General features: G+C 49.1%; 1 protein-coding gene across 4 annotated transcripts in view; it reads left to right on the top strand.

Moving 5' to 3' along the window:
* Positions 1-19,804, top strand: part of myo5c (myosin VC) — a 165,145-nt gene that overhangs the window by 31,920 nt on the left and 113,421 nt on the right. For 2 of the 4 annotated variants that reach the window (XM_072470647.1, XM_072470646.1), the window contains exons 2-4: positions 7,988-8,098; positions 14,389-14,560; positions 14,668-14,812. In XM_072470647.1, the coding sequence (XP_072326748.1) occupies positions 7,988-8,098; positions 14,389-14,560; positions 14,668-14,812 (428 nt within the window). Of the gene's footprint in view, positions 1-7,954; positions 8,099-14,388; positions 14,561-14,667; positions 14,813-19,804 lie in introns of those variants that run through there. The other 2 variants (XM_072470648.1, XM_072470645.1) reach the window with 1 other exon arrangement.

Here is a 19,804-nt window from a genome sequence, read left to right as displayed (position 1 = left end):
TTACTCCTAGGTCTGCTAAATCTCCACGGGTCTACTCCTCCCATCTGCTCCATAAAATCTTTAAGCACCTTGGCTGCAGCCGGCCTCCTTCCAGTCCTGGATCTCGACCTGTCCAGCCCTGGCTCCAGCACCGTATTAAAATCTCCCCCCTTTACCAACTTTCCCACCTCTAGGTCCGGGATGCGTCCTAGCATGCGCCTCATAAAATTGGCATCATCCCAGTTCGGGGCATATACGTTTACCAAGACCACCGCCTCCCCCTGTAATTTGCCACTCACCATCATGTATCTGCCCCCGCTATCCGCCACTATGGTCTTTGCCTCAAACATAACCCGCTTCCCCACTAGTATAGCCACCCCCCTGTTTTTCGCATCTAGCCCCGAATGAAACACCTGCCCCACCCATCCTTTGCGTAGTCTAACCTGGTCTATAAGTTTCAAGTGCGTCTCTTGTAACATAACCACGTCTGCCTTAAGTTTCTTAAGGTGTGTGAGTACTCGTGCCCTCTTTATCGGCCCGTTCAGCCCTCTCACATTCCACGTGATCAACCGGGTTGGGGGGCTTTTTACACCCCCCCCTTGTCGATTAGCCATCCCCTTTTTCCAGCTCCTCACCCGGGTCCCACGCAGCTGTGTCCCCCCCAGGCGGCGCCCCCCCGCCCACCCCACCCCATTCCGGCTCCCCCCTCTCCCCAGCAGCAGCAACCCAGTAACTCCCCCCTCCCACCCCCCCCCGCTAGATCCCCCACTAGCGTAGTTACACCTCCCATGTTGCTCCCAGAAGTCAGCAAACTCTGGCCGACCTCGGCTTCCCCCCGTGACCTCGGCTCGCACCGTGCGACGCCCCCTCCTTCCTGCTTCCCTATTCCCGCCATGATTATCATAGCGCGGGAACAAAGCCCGCGCTTCCCTTTTGGCCCCGCCCCCCATGGCCAACGCCCCATCTCCTCCACCTCCCTTCCTCCCTCCACCACCACCTGTGGAAGAGAGAAAAGTTACCGCATCGCAGGATTAATAACCTAAAACTCATCTTTCCCCCCCTTTTTCCCCCCTCTTCGCCCCCCATACTCGCCCCACCACTTTGTTTCAAACGTTCTTTTTTAGTAACCCGCTTATTCCAGTTTTTCTTCCACAATAAAAGTCCACGCCTCATCCGCTGTCTCAAAGTAGTGGTGCCTCCCTTGATATGTGACCCACAGTCTTGCCGGTTGCAGCATTCCAAATTTTATCTTCTTTTTGTGAAGCACCGCCTTGGTCCGATTAAAGCTCGCCCTCCTTCTCGCCACCTCCGCACTCCAGTCTTGATATACGCGGATCACTGCGTTCTCCCACCTACTGCTCCGAGTTTTCTTTGCCCATCTAAGGACCATCTCTTTGTCCTTAAAACGGAGGAATCTCACCACTATGGCTCTAGGAATTTCTCCTGCTCTCGGTCCTCGCGCCATCACTCGGTATGCTCCCTCCACCTCCAGCGGACCCGCCGGGGCCTCCGCTCCCATTAACGAGTGCAGCATCGTGCTCACATATGCCCCGACGCCTGCTCCTTCTGCACCTTCAGGAAGACCAAGAATCCTTAAATTATTCCTCCTCGCGTTATTCTCCAGCACCTCCAATCTTTCCACACATCGTTTATGGTGTGCCTCGTGCATCTCCGTCTTCACCACCAGGCCCTGTATATCGTCCTCGTTCTCGGCAGCCTTTGCCTTCACGACCCGAAGCTCCCGCTCCTGGGTCTTTTGCTCATCCTTTAGCCCTTCGATCGCCTGTAATATCGGGGCCAACAGCTCCTTCTTCATCTCCTTTTTAAGCTCTTCCACGCAGCGTTTCAAAAACTCGTGTTGTTCAGGGCCCAATATTAAACTGCCATCTTCCGACGCCATCTTGGTTTTTGCTTGCCTTCCTTGCCGCTGCTCTAAAGGATCCACCGCAATCCGGCCACTTTCCTCTCCTTTTTCCATCCGTATCCAGGGGGGATTCCCTTCTGGTTTACCGCACAGTCCTTTTAGCCGTTAAAATTGCCGTTGGGGCTCTTATTAAGAGCCCAAAAGTCCGTTCCACTGGGAGCTGCCGAAACGTGCGACTTAGCTGGTCATCGCCGCACCCGGAAGTTGCTGGACTCATTTATAACAGGGGGTGAATGTGGTGAACCACTGTAACAGGAGATGTAAGGTAGGACGTGCACTACAGGTTCGCCGGTAGCTCCTGCCGGCTGGCTCCGCCCGCGGAGAACTGTATAAATATGCATGACCTCCAGTGCCCTGCCATTTCGCCAGCTGCAGCAGGAGGCAACGCATCTGACTGTAATAAAGCCACAGTTGTACCCAACTTTAGTCTTTGTGCAATTGATCGTGCATCAGGCGGGTAAAGCATATGTTTATGGGCATGGCTGCCCTAGTTTGGTCGGGGGGTTTGTTGTTTGTTTTGCTTGTTTTCCAGGTGTTTTGTTTTCCAGGTGTTCGGTGCTAGGGGGCGGGAAACACCCGGACGTGCTGTCCGGCGCACGGTGTGGTCCCAGATGGCGCTTGCCCCTTTATCCTGCGGGGGGAGGGGGGGGGAGGGTGGCCCGAAGGAGGCAACAAGTTAAGGGTTGGTATATAGAGGCGGGAGCGGCCGGAGTCAGCATGGGTGAGCTGACTCACGGAAGTTCAATGGGGGGGAAACCAGAGGTAAGCGGATGCTTGGCAGCGGGGGGTGGGTTGCGGGGGGTTGGGAGGGGGAGGGGTGCTGCTTTGCTGCCTGAAGGGGGGCCAGGTGAGGGGTATGGATGGAGACTCGGGCGGGGGGACTGCCGGGGGGAGAGCTGGAGGAGGGAGGCGGGGGTACGCGGCTGGCCGAAAAAGGGAGATGGCTAGTCGGTGGGATGGGGGGTGGTCAACCCCCCCGACCAGGCTGATCACGTGGAACGTGAGGGGCCTGAATGGGCCGGTCAAGCGGTCCCACGTGTTCTCGCATTTAAAGGGGTTGAAGGTGGACGTGGCCATGTTGCAAGAGCCGCACTTAAAGCTCGCGGACCAGACGAGGCTGAGGAAAGTGTGGGTGGGACAGATGTTTCACTCGGGGTTAGACTCCAAGACCAGAGGGTTGGCCATTTTGGTCAGTAAACGAGTGGTGTTTGAGGCGGGGAGCATCGTAGCGGACAAGGGGGGGCAGGTAAAAAATGGTGAGTGGCAAGCTGCAGGGGGCCTGGGTGGTTCCCAAAGGTGGAAGCAGAGCGGGTGGAGGGACTGGGGGCCCCGATTGAGTTGGAGGAGGTAGTCAGGGGGCTGGCAGGCATGCAGACGGGCAAGGCCCCGTGCCCGGACGGCTTCCCCGTAGAATTTAATAAGAAGTTCTCGGAACTGCTGAGCCCGCTCCTGATGAGAACCTTCAATGAGGCAAAGGAGAAAGGGACCCTCCCTCCGACAATGTCGCAGGCATTGACCTCGCTTATCCTGAAGAAGGAGAAGGATCCACTTCAGTGTGGGCCCTACAGGCCGATAACGCTCCTGAACGTGGTTGCCAAGTTGTTGGCAAAAATTCTGGCCACCAGAATAGAGGACTGTGTCCCAGGAGTGAGTGGGGAGGACCAGACGGGTTTTGTTAAGGGCAGGCAGCTGAACATGAATGTGAGGAGGCTCCTGAATATTATCACGATGCCCTCGGAGGGGGGGGAGGTGGAGTTGGTGGCTGCGATGGTCGCGGAGAAAGTCTTTGACAGGATAGAGTGGGAGTATCTGTGGGAGGTGTTAGGCGGGTTTGGATTCGGGGAGGGATTCATAGAGTGGGTCAAGCTGCTGTATCAGGCCCCTGTAGCGAGTGTGTCCACGAATCGGCTACGGTCGGAGTATTTCAGGCTGCACTGGGGGACGAGGCAAGGGTGTCCCCTGTCCCCGTTGCTGTTTGCCCTGGCAATTGGGCCGTTGGTCATTGCGCTCAGGACTTCGGGGGATTGGAGGGGGCTGGTGCGCGGAGGGGAGGAGCACCAGGTCTCCCTCTACACGGATGACCTGCTGTTGTATATTTCGGACCCGTTAAGAGGGGTTGGGGGAGGTCATGCGGATCCTGGGGGACTTCGGGAGCTTCTCGGGGTATAATTTGAACGTGGGGAAGAGTGAGCTGTTCGTGGTCCACGCAAGGGGCCAGGAGGAGAGACTGAGGGAGCTCCCGCTCAGGATATTGGAGAGGAGCTTTCAGTACTTGGGGATTCAAGTGGCCAGGAACTGGGATGCCCTGCACAGGCTCAACTTAACCCGGCTAGTGGAGCAGATGGAGGGAGAGTTTAAAAGGTGGGATATGCTCCCACTTTCCCTGGCGGGATGGGTGCAGACTGTGAAGATGACGGTTCTCCCCAGGTTCTTCTTCGTCTTTCAGTGCCTCCCCATTTTCATCCCCAAGTCCTTCTTTAGACGGGTGAATAGGATTGTTACAGGATTTGTGTGGGCGAATAAAACCCCGCGAGTCAAAAGGGTATTCTTGGAGCGTAGTCAGAGGGGGTGGGGGTGGGGGAGGAGGGGGGTGGGGAAGGACTGGCTCTGCCAAACTTCTGCAGTTATTACTGGGTGGCCAATGTGAGCATGATCAGGAAATGGATGATGGAGGAGGGGGCGGCGTGGGGGCGGTTGGAGGCAGCGTCGTGTAGAGGCACCAGTCTAGGGGCACTTGTTACGGCTCCGCTGCCGTTCTCGCCGGCGCGATACACCTCTAGTCCGGTGGTGACGGCGGCACTGAGGATCTGGGGGCAGTGGAGGAGACACAGGAGAGAGGAGGGGGCCTCGGTGTGGACCCCGATACGGAATAACCACAGATTTGCTCCGGGTAGGTTGGATGGGGGATACCAAGGCTGGTATAGGGCAGGTATTAGGAGGATGGGGGACCTGTTTATAGACGGGTTTTCCCCAGCATGCAGGCGCTGGAGGAGAAGTTCGGCCTGCCCCCGGGGAATTCGTTCAAGTACCTTCAGGTTCGGGACTTCCTTAGAAAACAGGTGGGGACATTCCCGCAGCTGCCCCCATGTAGGATCCAGGATAGGGTGGTGTCTGGCGTCTGGGTAGGGGAGGGGAAGGTGTCAGACATATATCAGGAGCTGCAGGGGGCGGAGGAAGCCTCAGTGGGGGAGTTGAAGGATAATTGGGAGGAGGAGCTGGGCGAGGAGCTGGATGAGGGCCTGTGGGCCGATGCCCTGGGCAGGGTGAACTCATCATGTGCCAGGCTCGGATTAATCCTGTTTAAGGTGGTGCATCGGGCGCATATAACGGCGGCAAGAATGAGTGCGCTTTCTGGGGTGGAGGACAGGTGCCCGAGATGTGCAGGGAGTCCGGCGAAGCATGCCCATATGTTTTGGGCATGCCCGGCGCTTAAAGGATTCTGGCAGGGTTTGCGAGGGTGATGTCTAGGGTTTTGGACGCTCGGGTGAAGGCGAGTCCAACAGTAGCGATATTTGGGGTGTCGGAGGATCCGGGAGTGCAGGAAGCGAAAGAGGCCGAGGTACTGGCCTTTGCCTCCCTGGTAGCCCGGAGACGGATCTTGTTAATGTGGAGGGACACGAAACCCCCGAGTGTGGAGACCTGGGTTAGCAACATGGCGGGGTTCCTCAGCCTGGAGCGAATAAAGTTCGCCTTGAGAGGGTCCTTGATGGGGTTCTCCCGGCGGTGGCAACCTTTCCTTGACTTTCGAGGGGAGCAGTAAGTGCCAGCAGCAGCAGCATCCTGGGGGAGGTGGCGGGGGGAGGGGGGGTTCAGGGGTGGGGGGGGTTCAGGTGGGGGTACTGTTGATATAATGTGAGTTGGGCATGGAGACAAAACCCACCTTGTTCTGTTTAAAAAATAAATTCTGTTTTGTAAGTAGTTTCATTGTAAGCTTTGGCCTATGTTTATTGTTATTTTTTATTACTATCTGTATTTCTATTTTTGTTATGTAAAAACGCTCATTGGAAAAACTTTAATAAAACATTTATTTTTTTTAAATAATAATTTTTTATAAAACACTGATTCACTGACCTGAACTCCCAATTAATATCTCTATTCTACCTTTGTTTCGAAGTACACTCAAAACTATTGTCGTGGCACAAACACTACTGATACAAAGAATGTCTCATCCAAACAGGCCAAAGTCAAGGTTTATCCCTTGTCGACTTCCAGTGAGAAGCGGATGTAGGTGTTTAATCCCAACGGCATGATGTAACAATTTATCTTGTGGGATATCCACATACTCCTACATTCTCCAGTTTTACTGTCTACACCTTTTATAAATATGCACACGATTTTTTTCTTAACAATGTGGTTAACTCCCTCCTTAAGTACAAGGCTGTTCTATTCTGAGTATGGGTGTTCCTTAAAATTGGCTAATATATTTCATGTTATCACTTCCTCTTCTCCCAGCTGCATGCAACAAGGATGACGTGTTTAATGGGTTTAGATGACACTCTACCTGGAGTTACAGCTTTCCTGTAATTCCTAAAATTGAAAGGAAGCAAAGATAAATAGGATGATTTTGATCCTACGTTAGCTGCCTGATGCAAGATCAATTGCACAAAGACTAAAGTTGGGTACAACTGTGGCTTTATTACAGTCAGATGCGTGGCCTCCTGCTGCAGCTGGCGAAATGGCAGGGCACTGGAAGTCATGCATATTTATCCAGTTCTCCGTGGGCGGAGCCAGCCGGCAGGAGCTACCGGCAAACCTGTAGTGCAGGTCCTACCTTACATCTCCTATTACAGTCGTTCACCACACTGCCAGTGAGAACGGCGGAACAGGCGCAAGATCCAAACAGTATCCAAACACGATTCTCTCCGGCAAGATCGGGATCTTCCTCCATGGTGGAGTAACATGAAACACGGCGCAGGAGCCCGGAACCTTATTTTAATACATTAGCATGTCATTAGCGAACACTCACTCCTGGGCTTCCTCCCTCGCTGATTATTCAGCAGGTGCTGACATGACATCACGCTGACATCATGCTGACATCATGCGGCATCATTCGCTTCTTTTTAAAAATAGTTTATTCAGGCATTTTCATAAAAACAACCCGAAGCAGAAGCAAAATTATACAACATTATAAATTACCAACACCCACTCCCACCGCACCCGCTCCGCACTCTCGCCTCCTCCTCCCATCCTGCCTTCCCCATTTTAACCCCCTTAACCCCCCCACCCCCTTTTGCTGACTCCTCAATCTTCCTTAAAGAATGACCTGTGGCTTGTTGATTTTCTTTTCTCTTGGAGACATTGGTTTTGATTCAGAATCCTGCTTTAAGTATTCTTGGTTTGCAGCAATGAGGTCTCCTGGTGGGTTTTCACATCAGTTTTGATGAGAGACATTTCAGAGAAATGGCGAGGGCGAAGGCAGTTGCCATTTCTGTTCCTGTGACAGTCTCCATCTAACTCTTCATTCAAATCTAGTATATTTTACATTCAAAAGTGGGGTCGCGTAACCTCGGGTTTCAATCTAAGTTTATCTTAGCCACTGTCTCTGAGAGTTCTGCAGACTCTGTGTCACCATAAAGCAGTTTGTGTCCTTCGCAAATACAACAGAGTAGGCCTGTGCGCTTTGTTTAGAATCATAGAATTTACAGTGCAGAAGGAGGCCATTCAGCCCATCGAGTCTGCACCGGCCCTTGGTAAGAGTACCCTACTTAAGCCTATGCCTCCACCCTATCCCCGTAACCCAGTAACTCCACCTAACCTTTTTGACACTAAGGGTAATTTACCATGGCCAATCCACTTAACCTGCACATTTTTGGACTGTGGGAGCAAACCCACGCAGACATGGGGAGAAGGTACAGACTCCGCACAGACAGTGATCCAAGCTGAGAATTGAACCTGTGACCCTGGAGCTGTGAAGCAACTGTGTTAACCACTGTTCTACCATGCTGCCCGTTTTAGGAAGCACTTTCTTTTCAAATTGTATTGCAAGGGTAGAAGTGGGGATTAGTCAGTAATAGGGGAATATGGGATATGTAGGGCGTGTCCGATACATTAATGGAAAACATGACTTTATTCACTCTTTTACAGTACAACAGTGTTTGGATTCCTGACCCTGATGAAGTCTGGCAATCAGCTGAGATAACCAAGGACTATAAGAGTGGATCCGATGTATTATTTCTGCAGTTAGAAGATGGCACTGTAAGTTGACAAAAAATGCAAAGAAGAAGTGATAGATTTTATTTTATTTTATTTTCAAATAGTGTGCAAAGTAATTCAACTAAACTTTTCGCATTAGATTTTTGTACAATTTCATGCTGTGTAGTGCTGGCCATGGCTCGATTGACAGTGTTCTTCCTTCCCAAGATTGTGGCGGGTTCACGTGCCACTCCAGGACCTGAGCACAAACAATGAAAGTTGATATTCCAGTGCAGCATTGAGGAAATGCTGCAATTTCAGAGGTGCGATGTTTTGGATCAGATGTTAAGCAGACGCTCTGTCTTCTCTCGGATGTACGTCAAAGATCCCATGGCACTATTTCAGTAAACAGCAGGGAGGATCTCCCCTATGTCCTAACCAAAATCTATCCCTTACTCAACATCAGGAAAACAGATTGTCGATCGTTATCATATTCTTGTTGGGAGCTTGCATGTGCATGTGATCTGCTTGAAAGTCAGGTTTTTGTGAAACTTTCAAGTAACTTTCAAGCACACGATTTTGGTCCCAAGGGTGAACTATTATCATTTGAATTTGTCTGAAGGCATTAAAACAGGGACTGCAGGTTTGACGTCTTAATCGACCCAGTTTTCGTGAAGAGGTTTAGGTGAGCACCACCCGGGACATTCCACTGAAGGTGCGGACTGTGCTGATTGACACACAGCGCCATGTTTCAGGATGGCTCAGGGACTGCGTGAGAGGGTATGCAGAATCCTGGATGCAGCACTGGAGGTCCTGGTGGAGGAGGTCCAATGGAGGGGAGAGACGGTGTGTACAGGGCAGGAGTCCACCTCACCCTCCTGCCCTTCTCTCCTGTTGCAGCCACTGTCACACTGCCCGGCTTCTTGCCCGCCTCCTCCCATTCTTCCTGCGGACATGGCTAAGTGGCAATGACCAAGCAGGCCCTTTCCCATGATTACCGCGGTAAGATATCCGATATGTTTTTTAGATGAAAATCCATTTACCGAATTAGACAGCAGAAAGCATTTGGATGATGCACGAGTGATACTAAAGTTCAGTACATGTGGATGGGTTAACTCAGTTGTCTGAATGGCTGGTTCGTGATGCAGAGTGATGCTAACAGTGTGGGTTCAATTCTTGAACCTCCTGAGGTTATTCATGAAGGCCCCATCTTCTCAACCTGAGGTGTGATGACTCTCAGGTTAAATCGCCACCAGTCAGTGCTCCCCCTTAGCGGCGAAAGCAGCCCTCTAGAACAACAGCAACTTTCGTCGTTCAATACCAATACCAGTTTTTACTCTTCCCTCTGGATCCTCTCTCTGCCCAGAAGCAACTCCCCCATTGGGAAACCCCCCCAGCTCTTATGTACAGGATTCGATGAATATCAACTCACTCTGAGGCAAGATCTGGGGCGAAATTCTCCCCCAACGGCGGGATGTCCGCCGACTGGCGCCAAAGCCGGCGCCAATCAGACGGGCATCGTGCCGGCCCAAAGGTGCGGAATGCTCCGCATCTTTGGCGGCCTAGCCCCAACATTGAGGGGCTAGGCCGACGCCGGAGGGACTTCCGCCCCGCCAGCTGGCGGAAATGGCGTTTGTTTCCCCGCCAGCTGGCGCGGAAATGCGGCGCATGCGCGGGAGCGTCAGCGGCCGCTGTCAGTTTCCCGGCGCATGCGCGGGAGCGTCAGCGGCCGCTGTCAGTTTCCCAAGCATGCGCAGTGGGGAGAGTCTCTTCCGCCTCCGCCATGGTGGAGGCCGTGGCGGAGGCGGAAGGGAAAGAGTGCCCCCCACGGCACAGGCCCGCCCGCGGATCAGTGGGCCCCGATCGCGGGCCAGGCCACCGTGGGGGCACCCCCCGGGGTCAGATCGCCCCGCGCCCCCCCCCCAGGACCCCGGAGCCCGCCCACGCCGCCTGGTCCCGCCGGTAAATACCAGGTTTGATTTACGCCGGCGGGACAGGCAATTTCTGGGCGGGACTTCGGCCCATCCGGGCCGGAGAATCCAGCGGGGGGTCCCGCCAACCGGCGCGGCCGGATTCCCGCCCCCGCCCAATCTCCGGGAGCGGAGACTTCGGCGGGGGCGGGATTCACGGCGGCCAACGGCCATTCTCCGACCCGGCGGGGGGTCGGAGAATGACGCCCCTGGTTTATACTTAGAGGGACCTGCATTTCTAACATTGTCACAGTAAGGCACTTAACATGATACATTCACTCACAATGTTACTTCTGGTGGCATTATACTGGCTTGTGTTGATTCCTTGGGGATAGGCATGCGGTGGATCGCTGCCCACCTGGCCACCATAGCTTTACCAATGATTGGCAGAAGGCGGAATGTTGGGATAAAGGGGTCTTTTTCAGGAAGGCAGCTGATGGTGTTCTGCAGGGGTCAGTTTTGGGACCACAGCTATTCACGATATACATTAATAATTTGAAAGAAGGAACTAAGGGCAGTGTTGCTAAGTTTTCAGATGATACAAAGATATGTAGAGGGACAGGTAATTGTGGAGGAAGCAGGGAGGCTGCAGAGGGACTTGGACAGATTAGGAAAGTGGGCAAAGAAATGGCAGATGGAATACAATGTGGAAAAGTGTGAGGTTATGCAATTTGGTAGGAAGAATGGAGACATCGACCACTTTCTAAATGGGAAAAGGCTTTGGAAATCAGAAGCACAAAGGGACTTAGGCATCCTAGTTCAGGATTCAGGTTAACATGCAGATTCAGTTGGCAGTTAGGAAGGCAAATGCAATGTTAGCATTCATGTTGTGAGGGCTAGAATAGAAGAGCAGGAATGTACTGCTGAGGCTGTAAAAGGCACTGGTTAGACCCCATTTGGAATATTGTGAACCCCATATCTAAGGAAGGATTTGCTGGCCTTGGAGAGGGTCCAGAGGAGTTTCACAAGAATGATTGCTGGAATGAAGAGCTTGTCATATGAGGAGCAGTTGCGAACTCTAGGTCCTCAATCAATAAAGTTTGGAAGAATGAGGGGGGATCTTATTGAAACTTACGGAATATTCAGAAGCCTAGATAGAGTGGATGTGGAGAAGATGTTTCCACTAATAGGAAAGACAAAAACCCAAGGGCACAATCTCAGACTGAAGGGATGATCCTTTAAAACAGAGATGAGGAGGAATTTCTTCAGCAAAGAGAGGTGAATCTGTGGAACGCATTGCTGCAGAAGGCTGTAGAGGCCAAGTTGCTGAGTGTCTTTAAGATTGCGATAGATACTTTCATAGAAAGATACGTTCTTGATTAATAAGGGGACAGGGTTTACAGGGAGAAGGAGAATGGAGATGAGAGACATGTCAACCATGATCGAATAGGGGAGCAGACTCGATACGCCGAATGGTCTAATTCTGCTCCTATATCTTATGGTCTTAAGAAGCCATATAAGCACAGGGAGGAGAAAGAAATAGAGGGCTATGCTGATTGAGTTGACAAGGAAGTTTGAACGGAGGTTTGAGTGGAACATAACTGTTGGTATTTGGGCTGATTGACTTATTTCTGTGCTTAATGTTCTGTGTAATTCTGCAGTAGAGCAATGTGGAGAAATCAGATTCAGGTAGATAGTTCCACCTGAAGAGGCAGCTCTGGCAGAAGTACATTGGAGCAGCGCTGCACTTTTTGTAATTCTCCGGTGCCATTTTCAGTTCACGAATAAAGCGCTGGATTTTTTTAATGTGCTCTAGGAATGTAAGCATCACAGGCATGGCCAGCACTTGTAGCCCATCACCAATTACCTTTGAGAAGGTGGTAGTGAGCCGCCTTCTTGAACTGCTGCAGTCTTTGTGGTGTAGGTGCTCCCACAGTGCTGTTTGGCAGGATCTTGACACAGCGACACTGAAGGAATGATGATAATAATAATCTTTATTAGTGTCACAAGTAGGCTTACATTGCAATGAAGTTACTGAGAAAATCCCCTCGTCGCCACGCTCTAGCACCTGTTCGGGTACACGGAGGGAGAATTCAGAATGTCCAATTCACCTAACAGCACGTCTTTCGGGACTTGTGGGAAGAAACCGGAATACCCGGAGGAAACCCACGCAGACACGGGGAGAATGTGCAGACTATGTACAGACAGCATCTTGTGAATGGTACACACTGCAGCCATGTTGTGTCTGTAGTGGAAGGACTGAATGTTTGCAGCTGTAGTTGGGGTTCTGATCAAGCGGGTTGCTTTTCCAATTAAGGGGAAATTTAGGGTGACCAATCCACGTAACGTACACATTGTTGGGTTGTGGGGGTGAAACCCAGGCAGACACGGAGAGAATGTGCAAACTCCACATGGATAGTGACCCAGGGCCGGGATTCGAACCCGGGTCCTCAGCGCTACAGTCCCAGTGCTAACCACTGCGCCATGTGCCGCCCTCAAAAAGTTGATGATCATGATGGTCACAATAATGTTTGACTGCTTATTACGGGAAAGGATTCAATTATGATACTTTTTGTTGAAGCATCAGTTTAGAACTCCTTTTAAATGACTTCATAAAGCAGGTTAGACCATAGATTCTAATATATCACCCAGTTTACTATTTATTTTTAAACTGAAGTTTTCAGAAATGTACCAAAAACGCTGAAGGAAGGCCTGATCATTTAGCAGGCAGCATAATTCATGAGTTCAACCCATGTACAACATTTTATACAATATGTAAATATGCAGTAGCCAGTCAAACAAGTTATTCCTCCTGCTGCCTCCTACTTGAGTTAAGTCTTTCACATGCATAGACAATGTAGTCGGAAACATAGTTCAAATGTTTCAGTTTTTGATTTATGTGTCCTAGGCCATTAGCCAACACGAATAGTTGTTGTTTACCTTCCCATTCTGGTATACAAACTCTACAAGTTATACATAGAACAATGTTCCTTTACATTTAAAATATCACTGTGGTAAACACCACTGGTCACACACTACGTGTATTACGGTACTGCCACTGTACTACAGTTAACACAGTAAATCCCAGCCTGCTGGCTCCTCCCAGCAGGCACTGTATAAAAGTGTATGCTCTCCTGCACTGCTTCCATTCTGGTTCCAGCTGCAGGAGGCTCAACATCTAGTGCAATAAAGCCTCAATAGTTTCACCATCTCATCTCGTGGTCATTCATGGTACATCAATTTATTGCACTAGATGTTGAGCCTCCTGCAGCTGGAACCATCTCGTGGTCATTGATGGTACATCAATCACCATTAATACTTTGGATAATACAGAAGCCAAATTTGGTCTTTTTTACAAATACACTTATTATTTTTGCACAAGGCAGACGTTCATTTGTTCCCATAGCGAGACTTTTACTGGAGCAGGTTGCTAGTTGTGGCCTGGGACTTACAGCTTGCGAGGCGCCACTCCACATCAAGTGTGGCTGACTGGGAATGTCTCCCCTTCTTCCCACCTACCATTGATGTGCGTTGGAAAGATTTTGCATGTTGACACTCAACCTTTTTGGCTGTGTTATAAACCCACCTCCTTTGGCCATCAAGTCCCGGGGGTGGGTGTCACTGCTCCCAGGGATGCTCGCATCACCAATTAGAAATATTTTAGAAATTCTTTGTAATCTTTTAAGTCATTGGAAAGATTAATTTCTGTCCCATTCAATAAGAAACAAATCCTTTATTTCCTTACTCATTGTAATCACTTGAATTATAAATAGCTCCTATTACTTTTTCTCACATGGGTTTGTCTGCATACCCAATGTAAAGATGCAGTTCGCAGAAACAAAATTTGGATCTGATGTAAATGGTGGTCCTATATTATTGTTGCTTAAGACTGTTTGTATCGGGCGGCACGGTGGTGCGTGGTTAACACCGAGGTCTCACGGCGCATAAGGACCCGGATCTGATCCCGGCCCCGTGTCACTGTCCATGTGAAGTTTGCACATTCTCCCCGTGTTTGTGTGGGTCTCACCCCCCACAACCCAAAGATGTGCAGAATAGATGAATTGACCACGTTAAAACTGCCCCTCAATTGGAAAAAAATAATTGGGTACTCTGAATTTATATTAAAAAAAAGACTATTTGATCATACAAAATAATAAAAATCAGTAAAATACGCTTCCAAATTTCGGTGCCGTATTATTATAGTCAACACATCTCCGCATCTGTGGTTTAAGAATGTCCCATTCTTCCATCTGTCATGTAGGACACCCCACACCTGTAATAAAGACATTTTATACATTCCACCGTTCATGTATCGAAGTATCAGGTTTCACAGCATCTTTCGTCTGCCACTGTAGAGGAGCCTTCAGTGTTCACGAGTTGCAAACCCATTTCAAAGACAAAGGTCTCACAGCCTGACTTTCTCGTTTAATTTGAACATTTTAGGAATTGGAATATCCGGTCGATCCAGTTAAGACACTGCTGCCACCTCTCCGGAACCCTGATATATTGGTGGGTGAAAATGACCTCACGGCACTCAGCTATCTGCACGAGCCAGCGGTTTTGCATAACCTCAAAGTGCGTTTTGTGGATTCCAAACTCATCTACACTTACTGTGGTATGAAATGAAGTCCCATAACAGACATAACAACACCTTTCTGGAACTTTCCACTCTCTCTTGCTTGTTTTGGGTATTGGCACTGATGTTTTTACATTTTATTTTAGGTATCATTCTTGTGGCTATAAACCCGTACAAAGAGATACCAATCTATGGAGATGCCATCATCCGTGCCTACAGTGGGCAGAATATGGGTGACATGGATCCCCATATCTTTGCAGTGGCTGAGGAAGCTTACAAACAAATGGCCAGGTCAATTTTTCCAAACCATTGGTTCAGTATAAGTGTAGGACCTCTATCTGTGAGCAGTAGTTTTGCGTATAAATTTATTGTATAACATATATTCTATTAATATCACATACATGGTGCTATCAAAAAGTAGTGATACGATTAAATGAATATTCAGGTAAAATGTAAGAAACAATAATTAATCTGTAATAATACGGGCACTGTCAAATGGCCTCATCACGCCTGACTCAGTGACATGATGAGGCCGTTAAATCTTGCGAGAGGCCTCTCATGAGATTTGCGCTGCTCTGAATGCCTCATGCGATCTAACAAGATCTTTTGAGACGCCGCAATCTGGGCCTTGCCCTCGCTGGGCGAGATCCATATTAACATATTTAAGTGAGCCATTAGGTTCATTTAACTATGTTGGTGCCCGATGCTCCTGAGGCCCGAGAACAAATGCCCGCACCTGGGAGACCTCACCACACAAACGTGGACCAGGCGAAACGGCACCTGGGGGCAGTGCCAGAGTCTCAGATCATCGGAGGCCCCCGGGTGGTCGGACTCCAGGCAGGGTGATACCCTGGCACTCCCACTGCCACCCAGGCACCTTGGTAGTGCCACCTGGGTGACACTGGCAGGGGCACTGGCAGGGTGCCAAGTTGGCAGTGCCCAGGTGCCAGGTTGCCAGTGCCAGTAATTGGGCACCCTGCCCTTCTGAGGTGGGGTATGGGGGGCTTGAGGACTCCAAAGAGCTACATTGGGGTGTTTGGGAGGTCTGGAGGGGAGTCGAGAGATCGGGGCTCAGCTAGTCACTGCAGGAAATAAGGTAAGTGCAGCCTTGGCGATGCGTTCCTCGCTGAGGCCAGAAAAATGTTTGAAAACGGGGTCGTTCGCAGTGCTGCAGGTGTCGATAAACATCCCACTATACACGCCCAAAATGAGACTTTTTTCTGGGCATTAAATCATGCCCTACATCTCCTATAATACTGTCTCATTTTCCTGTGCCACTATCCTTATTTTTTTCACACATAGCTATTGTACTATGATACGTATTTCTCCACCTTGGTAACAGGCTGTCTGCAGTCTGTGGCATGGTCCACCACGCCTGCATGATCCTGCAGTGATCCTCCTCTGCCAGGTGTGACTTCCCTCTTTTTGTTCCATTCTTTAATTCCATTCTTACCAATCCAGTAGAAACCAGAGAATATTGTGCAATAGATCTTTTCCCCCCCAAACCTGCACCATTGCCTCTGGAATTCCCTTGACCCTCTCTTTATTATTTTTAAAAAATATATTTTTATTAGGGTATTTGCAAGTTTTTATAATAATAACAATAACAGCGACATGAACATGGTACAATAAACATTTCCACCCCCATCACAATGTTCACACCCCCCAACCACAAAACAACAATCCGCCCCCCCCCCCCCCCAACCCCCATTTTAAATTCTACTTCTGCTGACATTTTAATTTTCCTCGAGAAAGTCGACGAACGGCTACCACCTCCGGGTGAACCCAACCATTGACCCTCTTAAGGCGAACTTTATTATCTTGAAACTGAGAAACCCAGCCATGTCACTAACCCAGGTCTCTACACTCGGGGACTTCAAGTCCCTCCACATTAATAAGATCCGTCCCCGGGCTACCAGGGAGGCAAAGGCCAAGACGTCGGCCTCTTTCGCCCCCTGAACTCCCGGCTCGCCCTGTCTTTATTATTAACCACATGGTGCCGCTCAGTGTCATCATAAGAAGGCAAAATGTCAGGTTCCACATGTACACAGATCGCACCCTGTTCTTCCTCCACACCAATTCTCCAACCCCTCCACCGCCTCAGAGTTGACAGGCTGCTTGTCTGACATCAAGTCCTGGATACGCCTCGCTTTTCTGTAATCAAACATCCAGAATACCAAAGCCATTGTCTTCAACACCCGTCAAAGCTCTGCCCCCCAGCCGACGATCCTATCGCTCTGCTTGGCCACTCTCTCAAGTTGTTCAGACTGTTTGAAACATTTACTTTTTGACTCTGAGCTTAACTTCTGGCTCCACAGCCTCCCCATCCTAAAAGCTACTTCCACCTTCTGTTTCCAATCCTGCCTCAGCCTATCTGCTGCTGGAACCCTCATCCACGCATCTGTTACCTCCAGATGAAAAATGAAAATGAAATGAAATGAAAATTCAACTATCCTCATGCTCCCCTGAGTGTTTCCCATCTTCTACCCTCCATAAACCTCTTCATCCAAAACTCTTCTGTCCTTATTGTAAGATACCCTCATCGTGTACACATGGGGCAGGATTTTCAGCGCAACCCGCTACATGTTTCACGGCAGCGGGGCTGGCCCGTCATCAGCTGGTGGGATCTTCTGGTCCTGCTGCTGTCAAGGGGCTTTCCTGTTGAATGCGGCCCTCGCTGCCGCGAAGCCTGCGGTGGGGGTTCATCGTCAGTGGGACTGGAAGACCCTCCGGAAAGTTCTGGCCATCGAGTTAGATTTTAGTTCAATGTAATTTGATTAAGATTTTTGCTTCCTTTTTCTTTGTGAAATGGCGTGTGCATTTAGGATGGAACTAAAGAAATTATTAAAGTTGTTCATCTCCAGCATTGCTTAATGTGTCAGCATTCAGATAATAATTAACTATTCGGTTTAGCTTCTGCCGAAAGTGCAGGATGTGTGTGTGATTCATCCCTGTTGGCTTCTTTTTGTTGTCATGTGGGGAATTTAAATAGAATAAAATGTGGAGAATTGTGGTAGAAATGGGCAATATTGGGGCAAAGGTGATTGATTGTACACTTAGATAGTTTAAAAAACATTGGCATCTGCTACTTTGTGGGAACTATTGCATTTATTGGGGGCTTATTCACAATGATTGTTAGCTGGATATTATGAATCACCTATCATAATGTGCATGACTAAAGGTCTATAAAGTTCCTGATATTTCTGTAACTATTTGTAGAAAGTGTCAGGCTCAAAAGGATTGATGAATGTTGCATTTCGGCCTTGGTGAGTAAAGGGTAATTTTGTTTATTTGCCTATACTGCTTCAAGGTATGCTACCTTCCTGTGTGCACTGTTCTTAGACCAGCATTAATCCATTCACACGATGCACCAGTGTGTACGTACTAGTGGCAGAAATCCATGAACTTTGCCAATCACAATTTCCAACTTTAGAAACAAGTTTAGTTTTTGTAAATATATATATGCTATCTGCTGATTGGTGTCCGTAGTTTGGTTAAATTTTTGGGGAACCGTTTGACAATCTCATGCTAGAGCTATGGTACAAAAACAGTCCTGTGAGGGGGAAAAAAATGATATTTCACGATAAAGAAACCAGTGATTGACTAAAATTGGATTGGATTGGATTTGTTTACTGTATTTTTCTGCGAGCAGCTCAACAGATCATTAAGTACATGGGACCAAAAGGGAATAAAAGAAAATACATAATAGGGCAAGATATACAATGTAACTACATAAGCACCAGGATCGGATGAAGAATACAGGGTGTAGTGTTAATGAGGTCAGTCCATAAGAGGGTCATTTAGGAGTCTGGTAACAGCGGGGAAGAAGCTGTTTTTGATTCTGTTCGTGCGTGTTCTCAGACTTCTGCATCTCTTGCCCGATGGAAGAAGTTGGAAGAGTGAGTAAGCCGGGTGGGAGGGAGCTTTGATTATGCTGCCCGCTTTCCCCAGGCAGTGGGAGGTGTAGATGGAGTCAATGGATGGGAGGCAGGTTCGTGTGATGGACTGGGCTGTGTTCACGACTCTGAAGTTTCTTGCGGTCCTAGGCCGAGCAGTTGCCATACCAGGCTGTGATGCAGCCAGGTAGGATGCTTTCTATGGTGCATCTGTAAAAGTTGGTAAGAGTTAATGTGGACATGCCAAATTTCCTTAGTTTCCTGAGGAAGTATAGGCGCTGTCGTGCTTTCTTGGTGGTAGCGTCGACGTGGGTGGACCAGGACAGATTTTTGGAGATGTGCACCCCTAGGAATTTGAAACTGCTAACCATCTCCACCTCGGCCCCATTGATGCTGACAGGGGTGTGTACAGTACTTTGCTTCCTGAAGTCAATGACCAGCTCTTTAGTTTTGCTGGCATTGAGAGAGAGATTGTTGTCGCTGCACCACTCCACTAGGTTCTCTATCTCCCTCCTGTATTCTGATTAGTCGTTATTCGAGATCCAGCCCACTATGGTCGTATCGTCAGCAAACTTGTAGATGGAGTTGGAACCAAATTTTGCCACGCAGTCGTGTGTGTACAGGGAGTAGAGTAGGGGGCTACGTACGCAACCTTGCGGGGCCCCGGTATTGAGGACTGTTGTGGAGGAGGTGGTTGTTGTTCATTCTTACTGATTGTGGTCTGTTGGTCAGAAAATCGAGGATCCAGTTGCAGAGTGGGGAGCCAAGTCCTAGGTTTTGGAGCTTTGATATGAGCTTGGCTGGGATTATGGTGTAGAAGGCGGAGCTGTAGTCAATAAATAGGAGTCTGATGTAGGAGTCTTTGTTGTTGAGATGCTCTAGGGATGAGTGAACGGCCAGGGAAATGGCGTCTGCTGTGGACCGGTTGCGACGGTTTGCGAATTGCAATGGACAAAGGTGTTCTGGGAGTATGGAGTTGATGCACTTCATGATCAACCTCTCAAAGCACTTCATTATGACTGAAGTCAGGGTCACCGGACGGTAGTCATTGAGGCACGTTGCCTGGTTCTTCTTTGGCACCAGTATGATGGTGGTCTTCTTGAAGCAGGTGGGGACCTCGGAGTAGAATAGGAACAGGATAAAATAAAATTTTATTTGTGGTATTGTTTTTAAATCATAAAATGTTACTTATTGTACGAAATTAGAATGAAGTCATTGCTAGTTGTGAAGCAAATTGAAAATGGCATTAAATTATGCTGATAATGCTACAGTTTTGCCATTGGATGTACTTGTTTCGATCTCCAATTTGTTAACTTCATCCTCAAAAGATAAAAGTGGTTTTATTTTTAGTTATATATAAATTAGAGTAAGATATGTTGTATAATGT

This window comes from Scyliorhinus torazame, chromosome 12, assembly GCF_047496885.1.
Source record: "Scyliorhinus torazame isolate Kashiwa2021f chromosome 12, sScyTor2.1, whole genome shotgun sequence".
NCBI classification, from domain to species: domain Eukaryota; kingdom Metazoa; phylum Chordata; class Chondrichthyes; order Carcharhiniformes; family Scyliorhinidae; genus Scyliorhinus; species Scyliorhinus torazame.
Note: the sequence above shows the minus strand (reverse complement) of the source record. Positions and strands in the feature narration are given on the sequence as shown.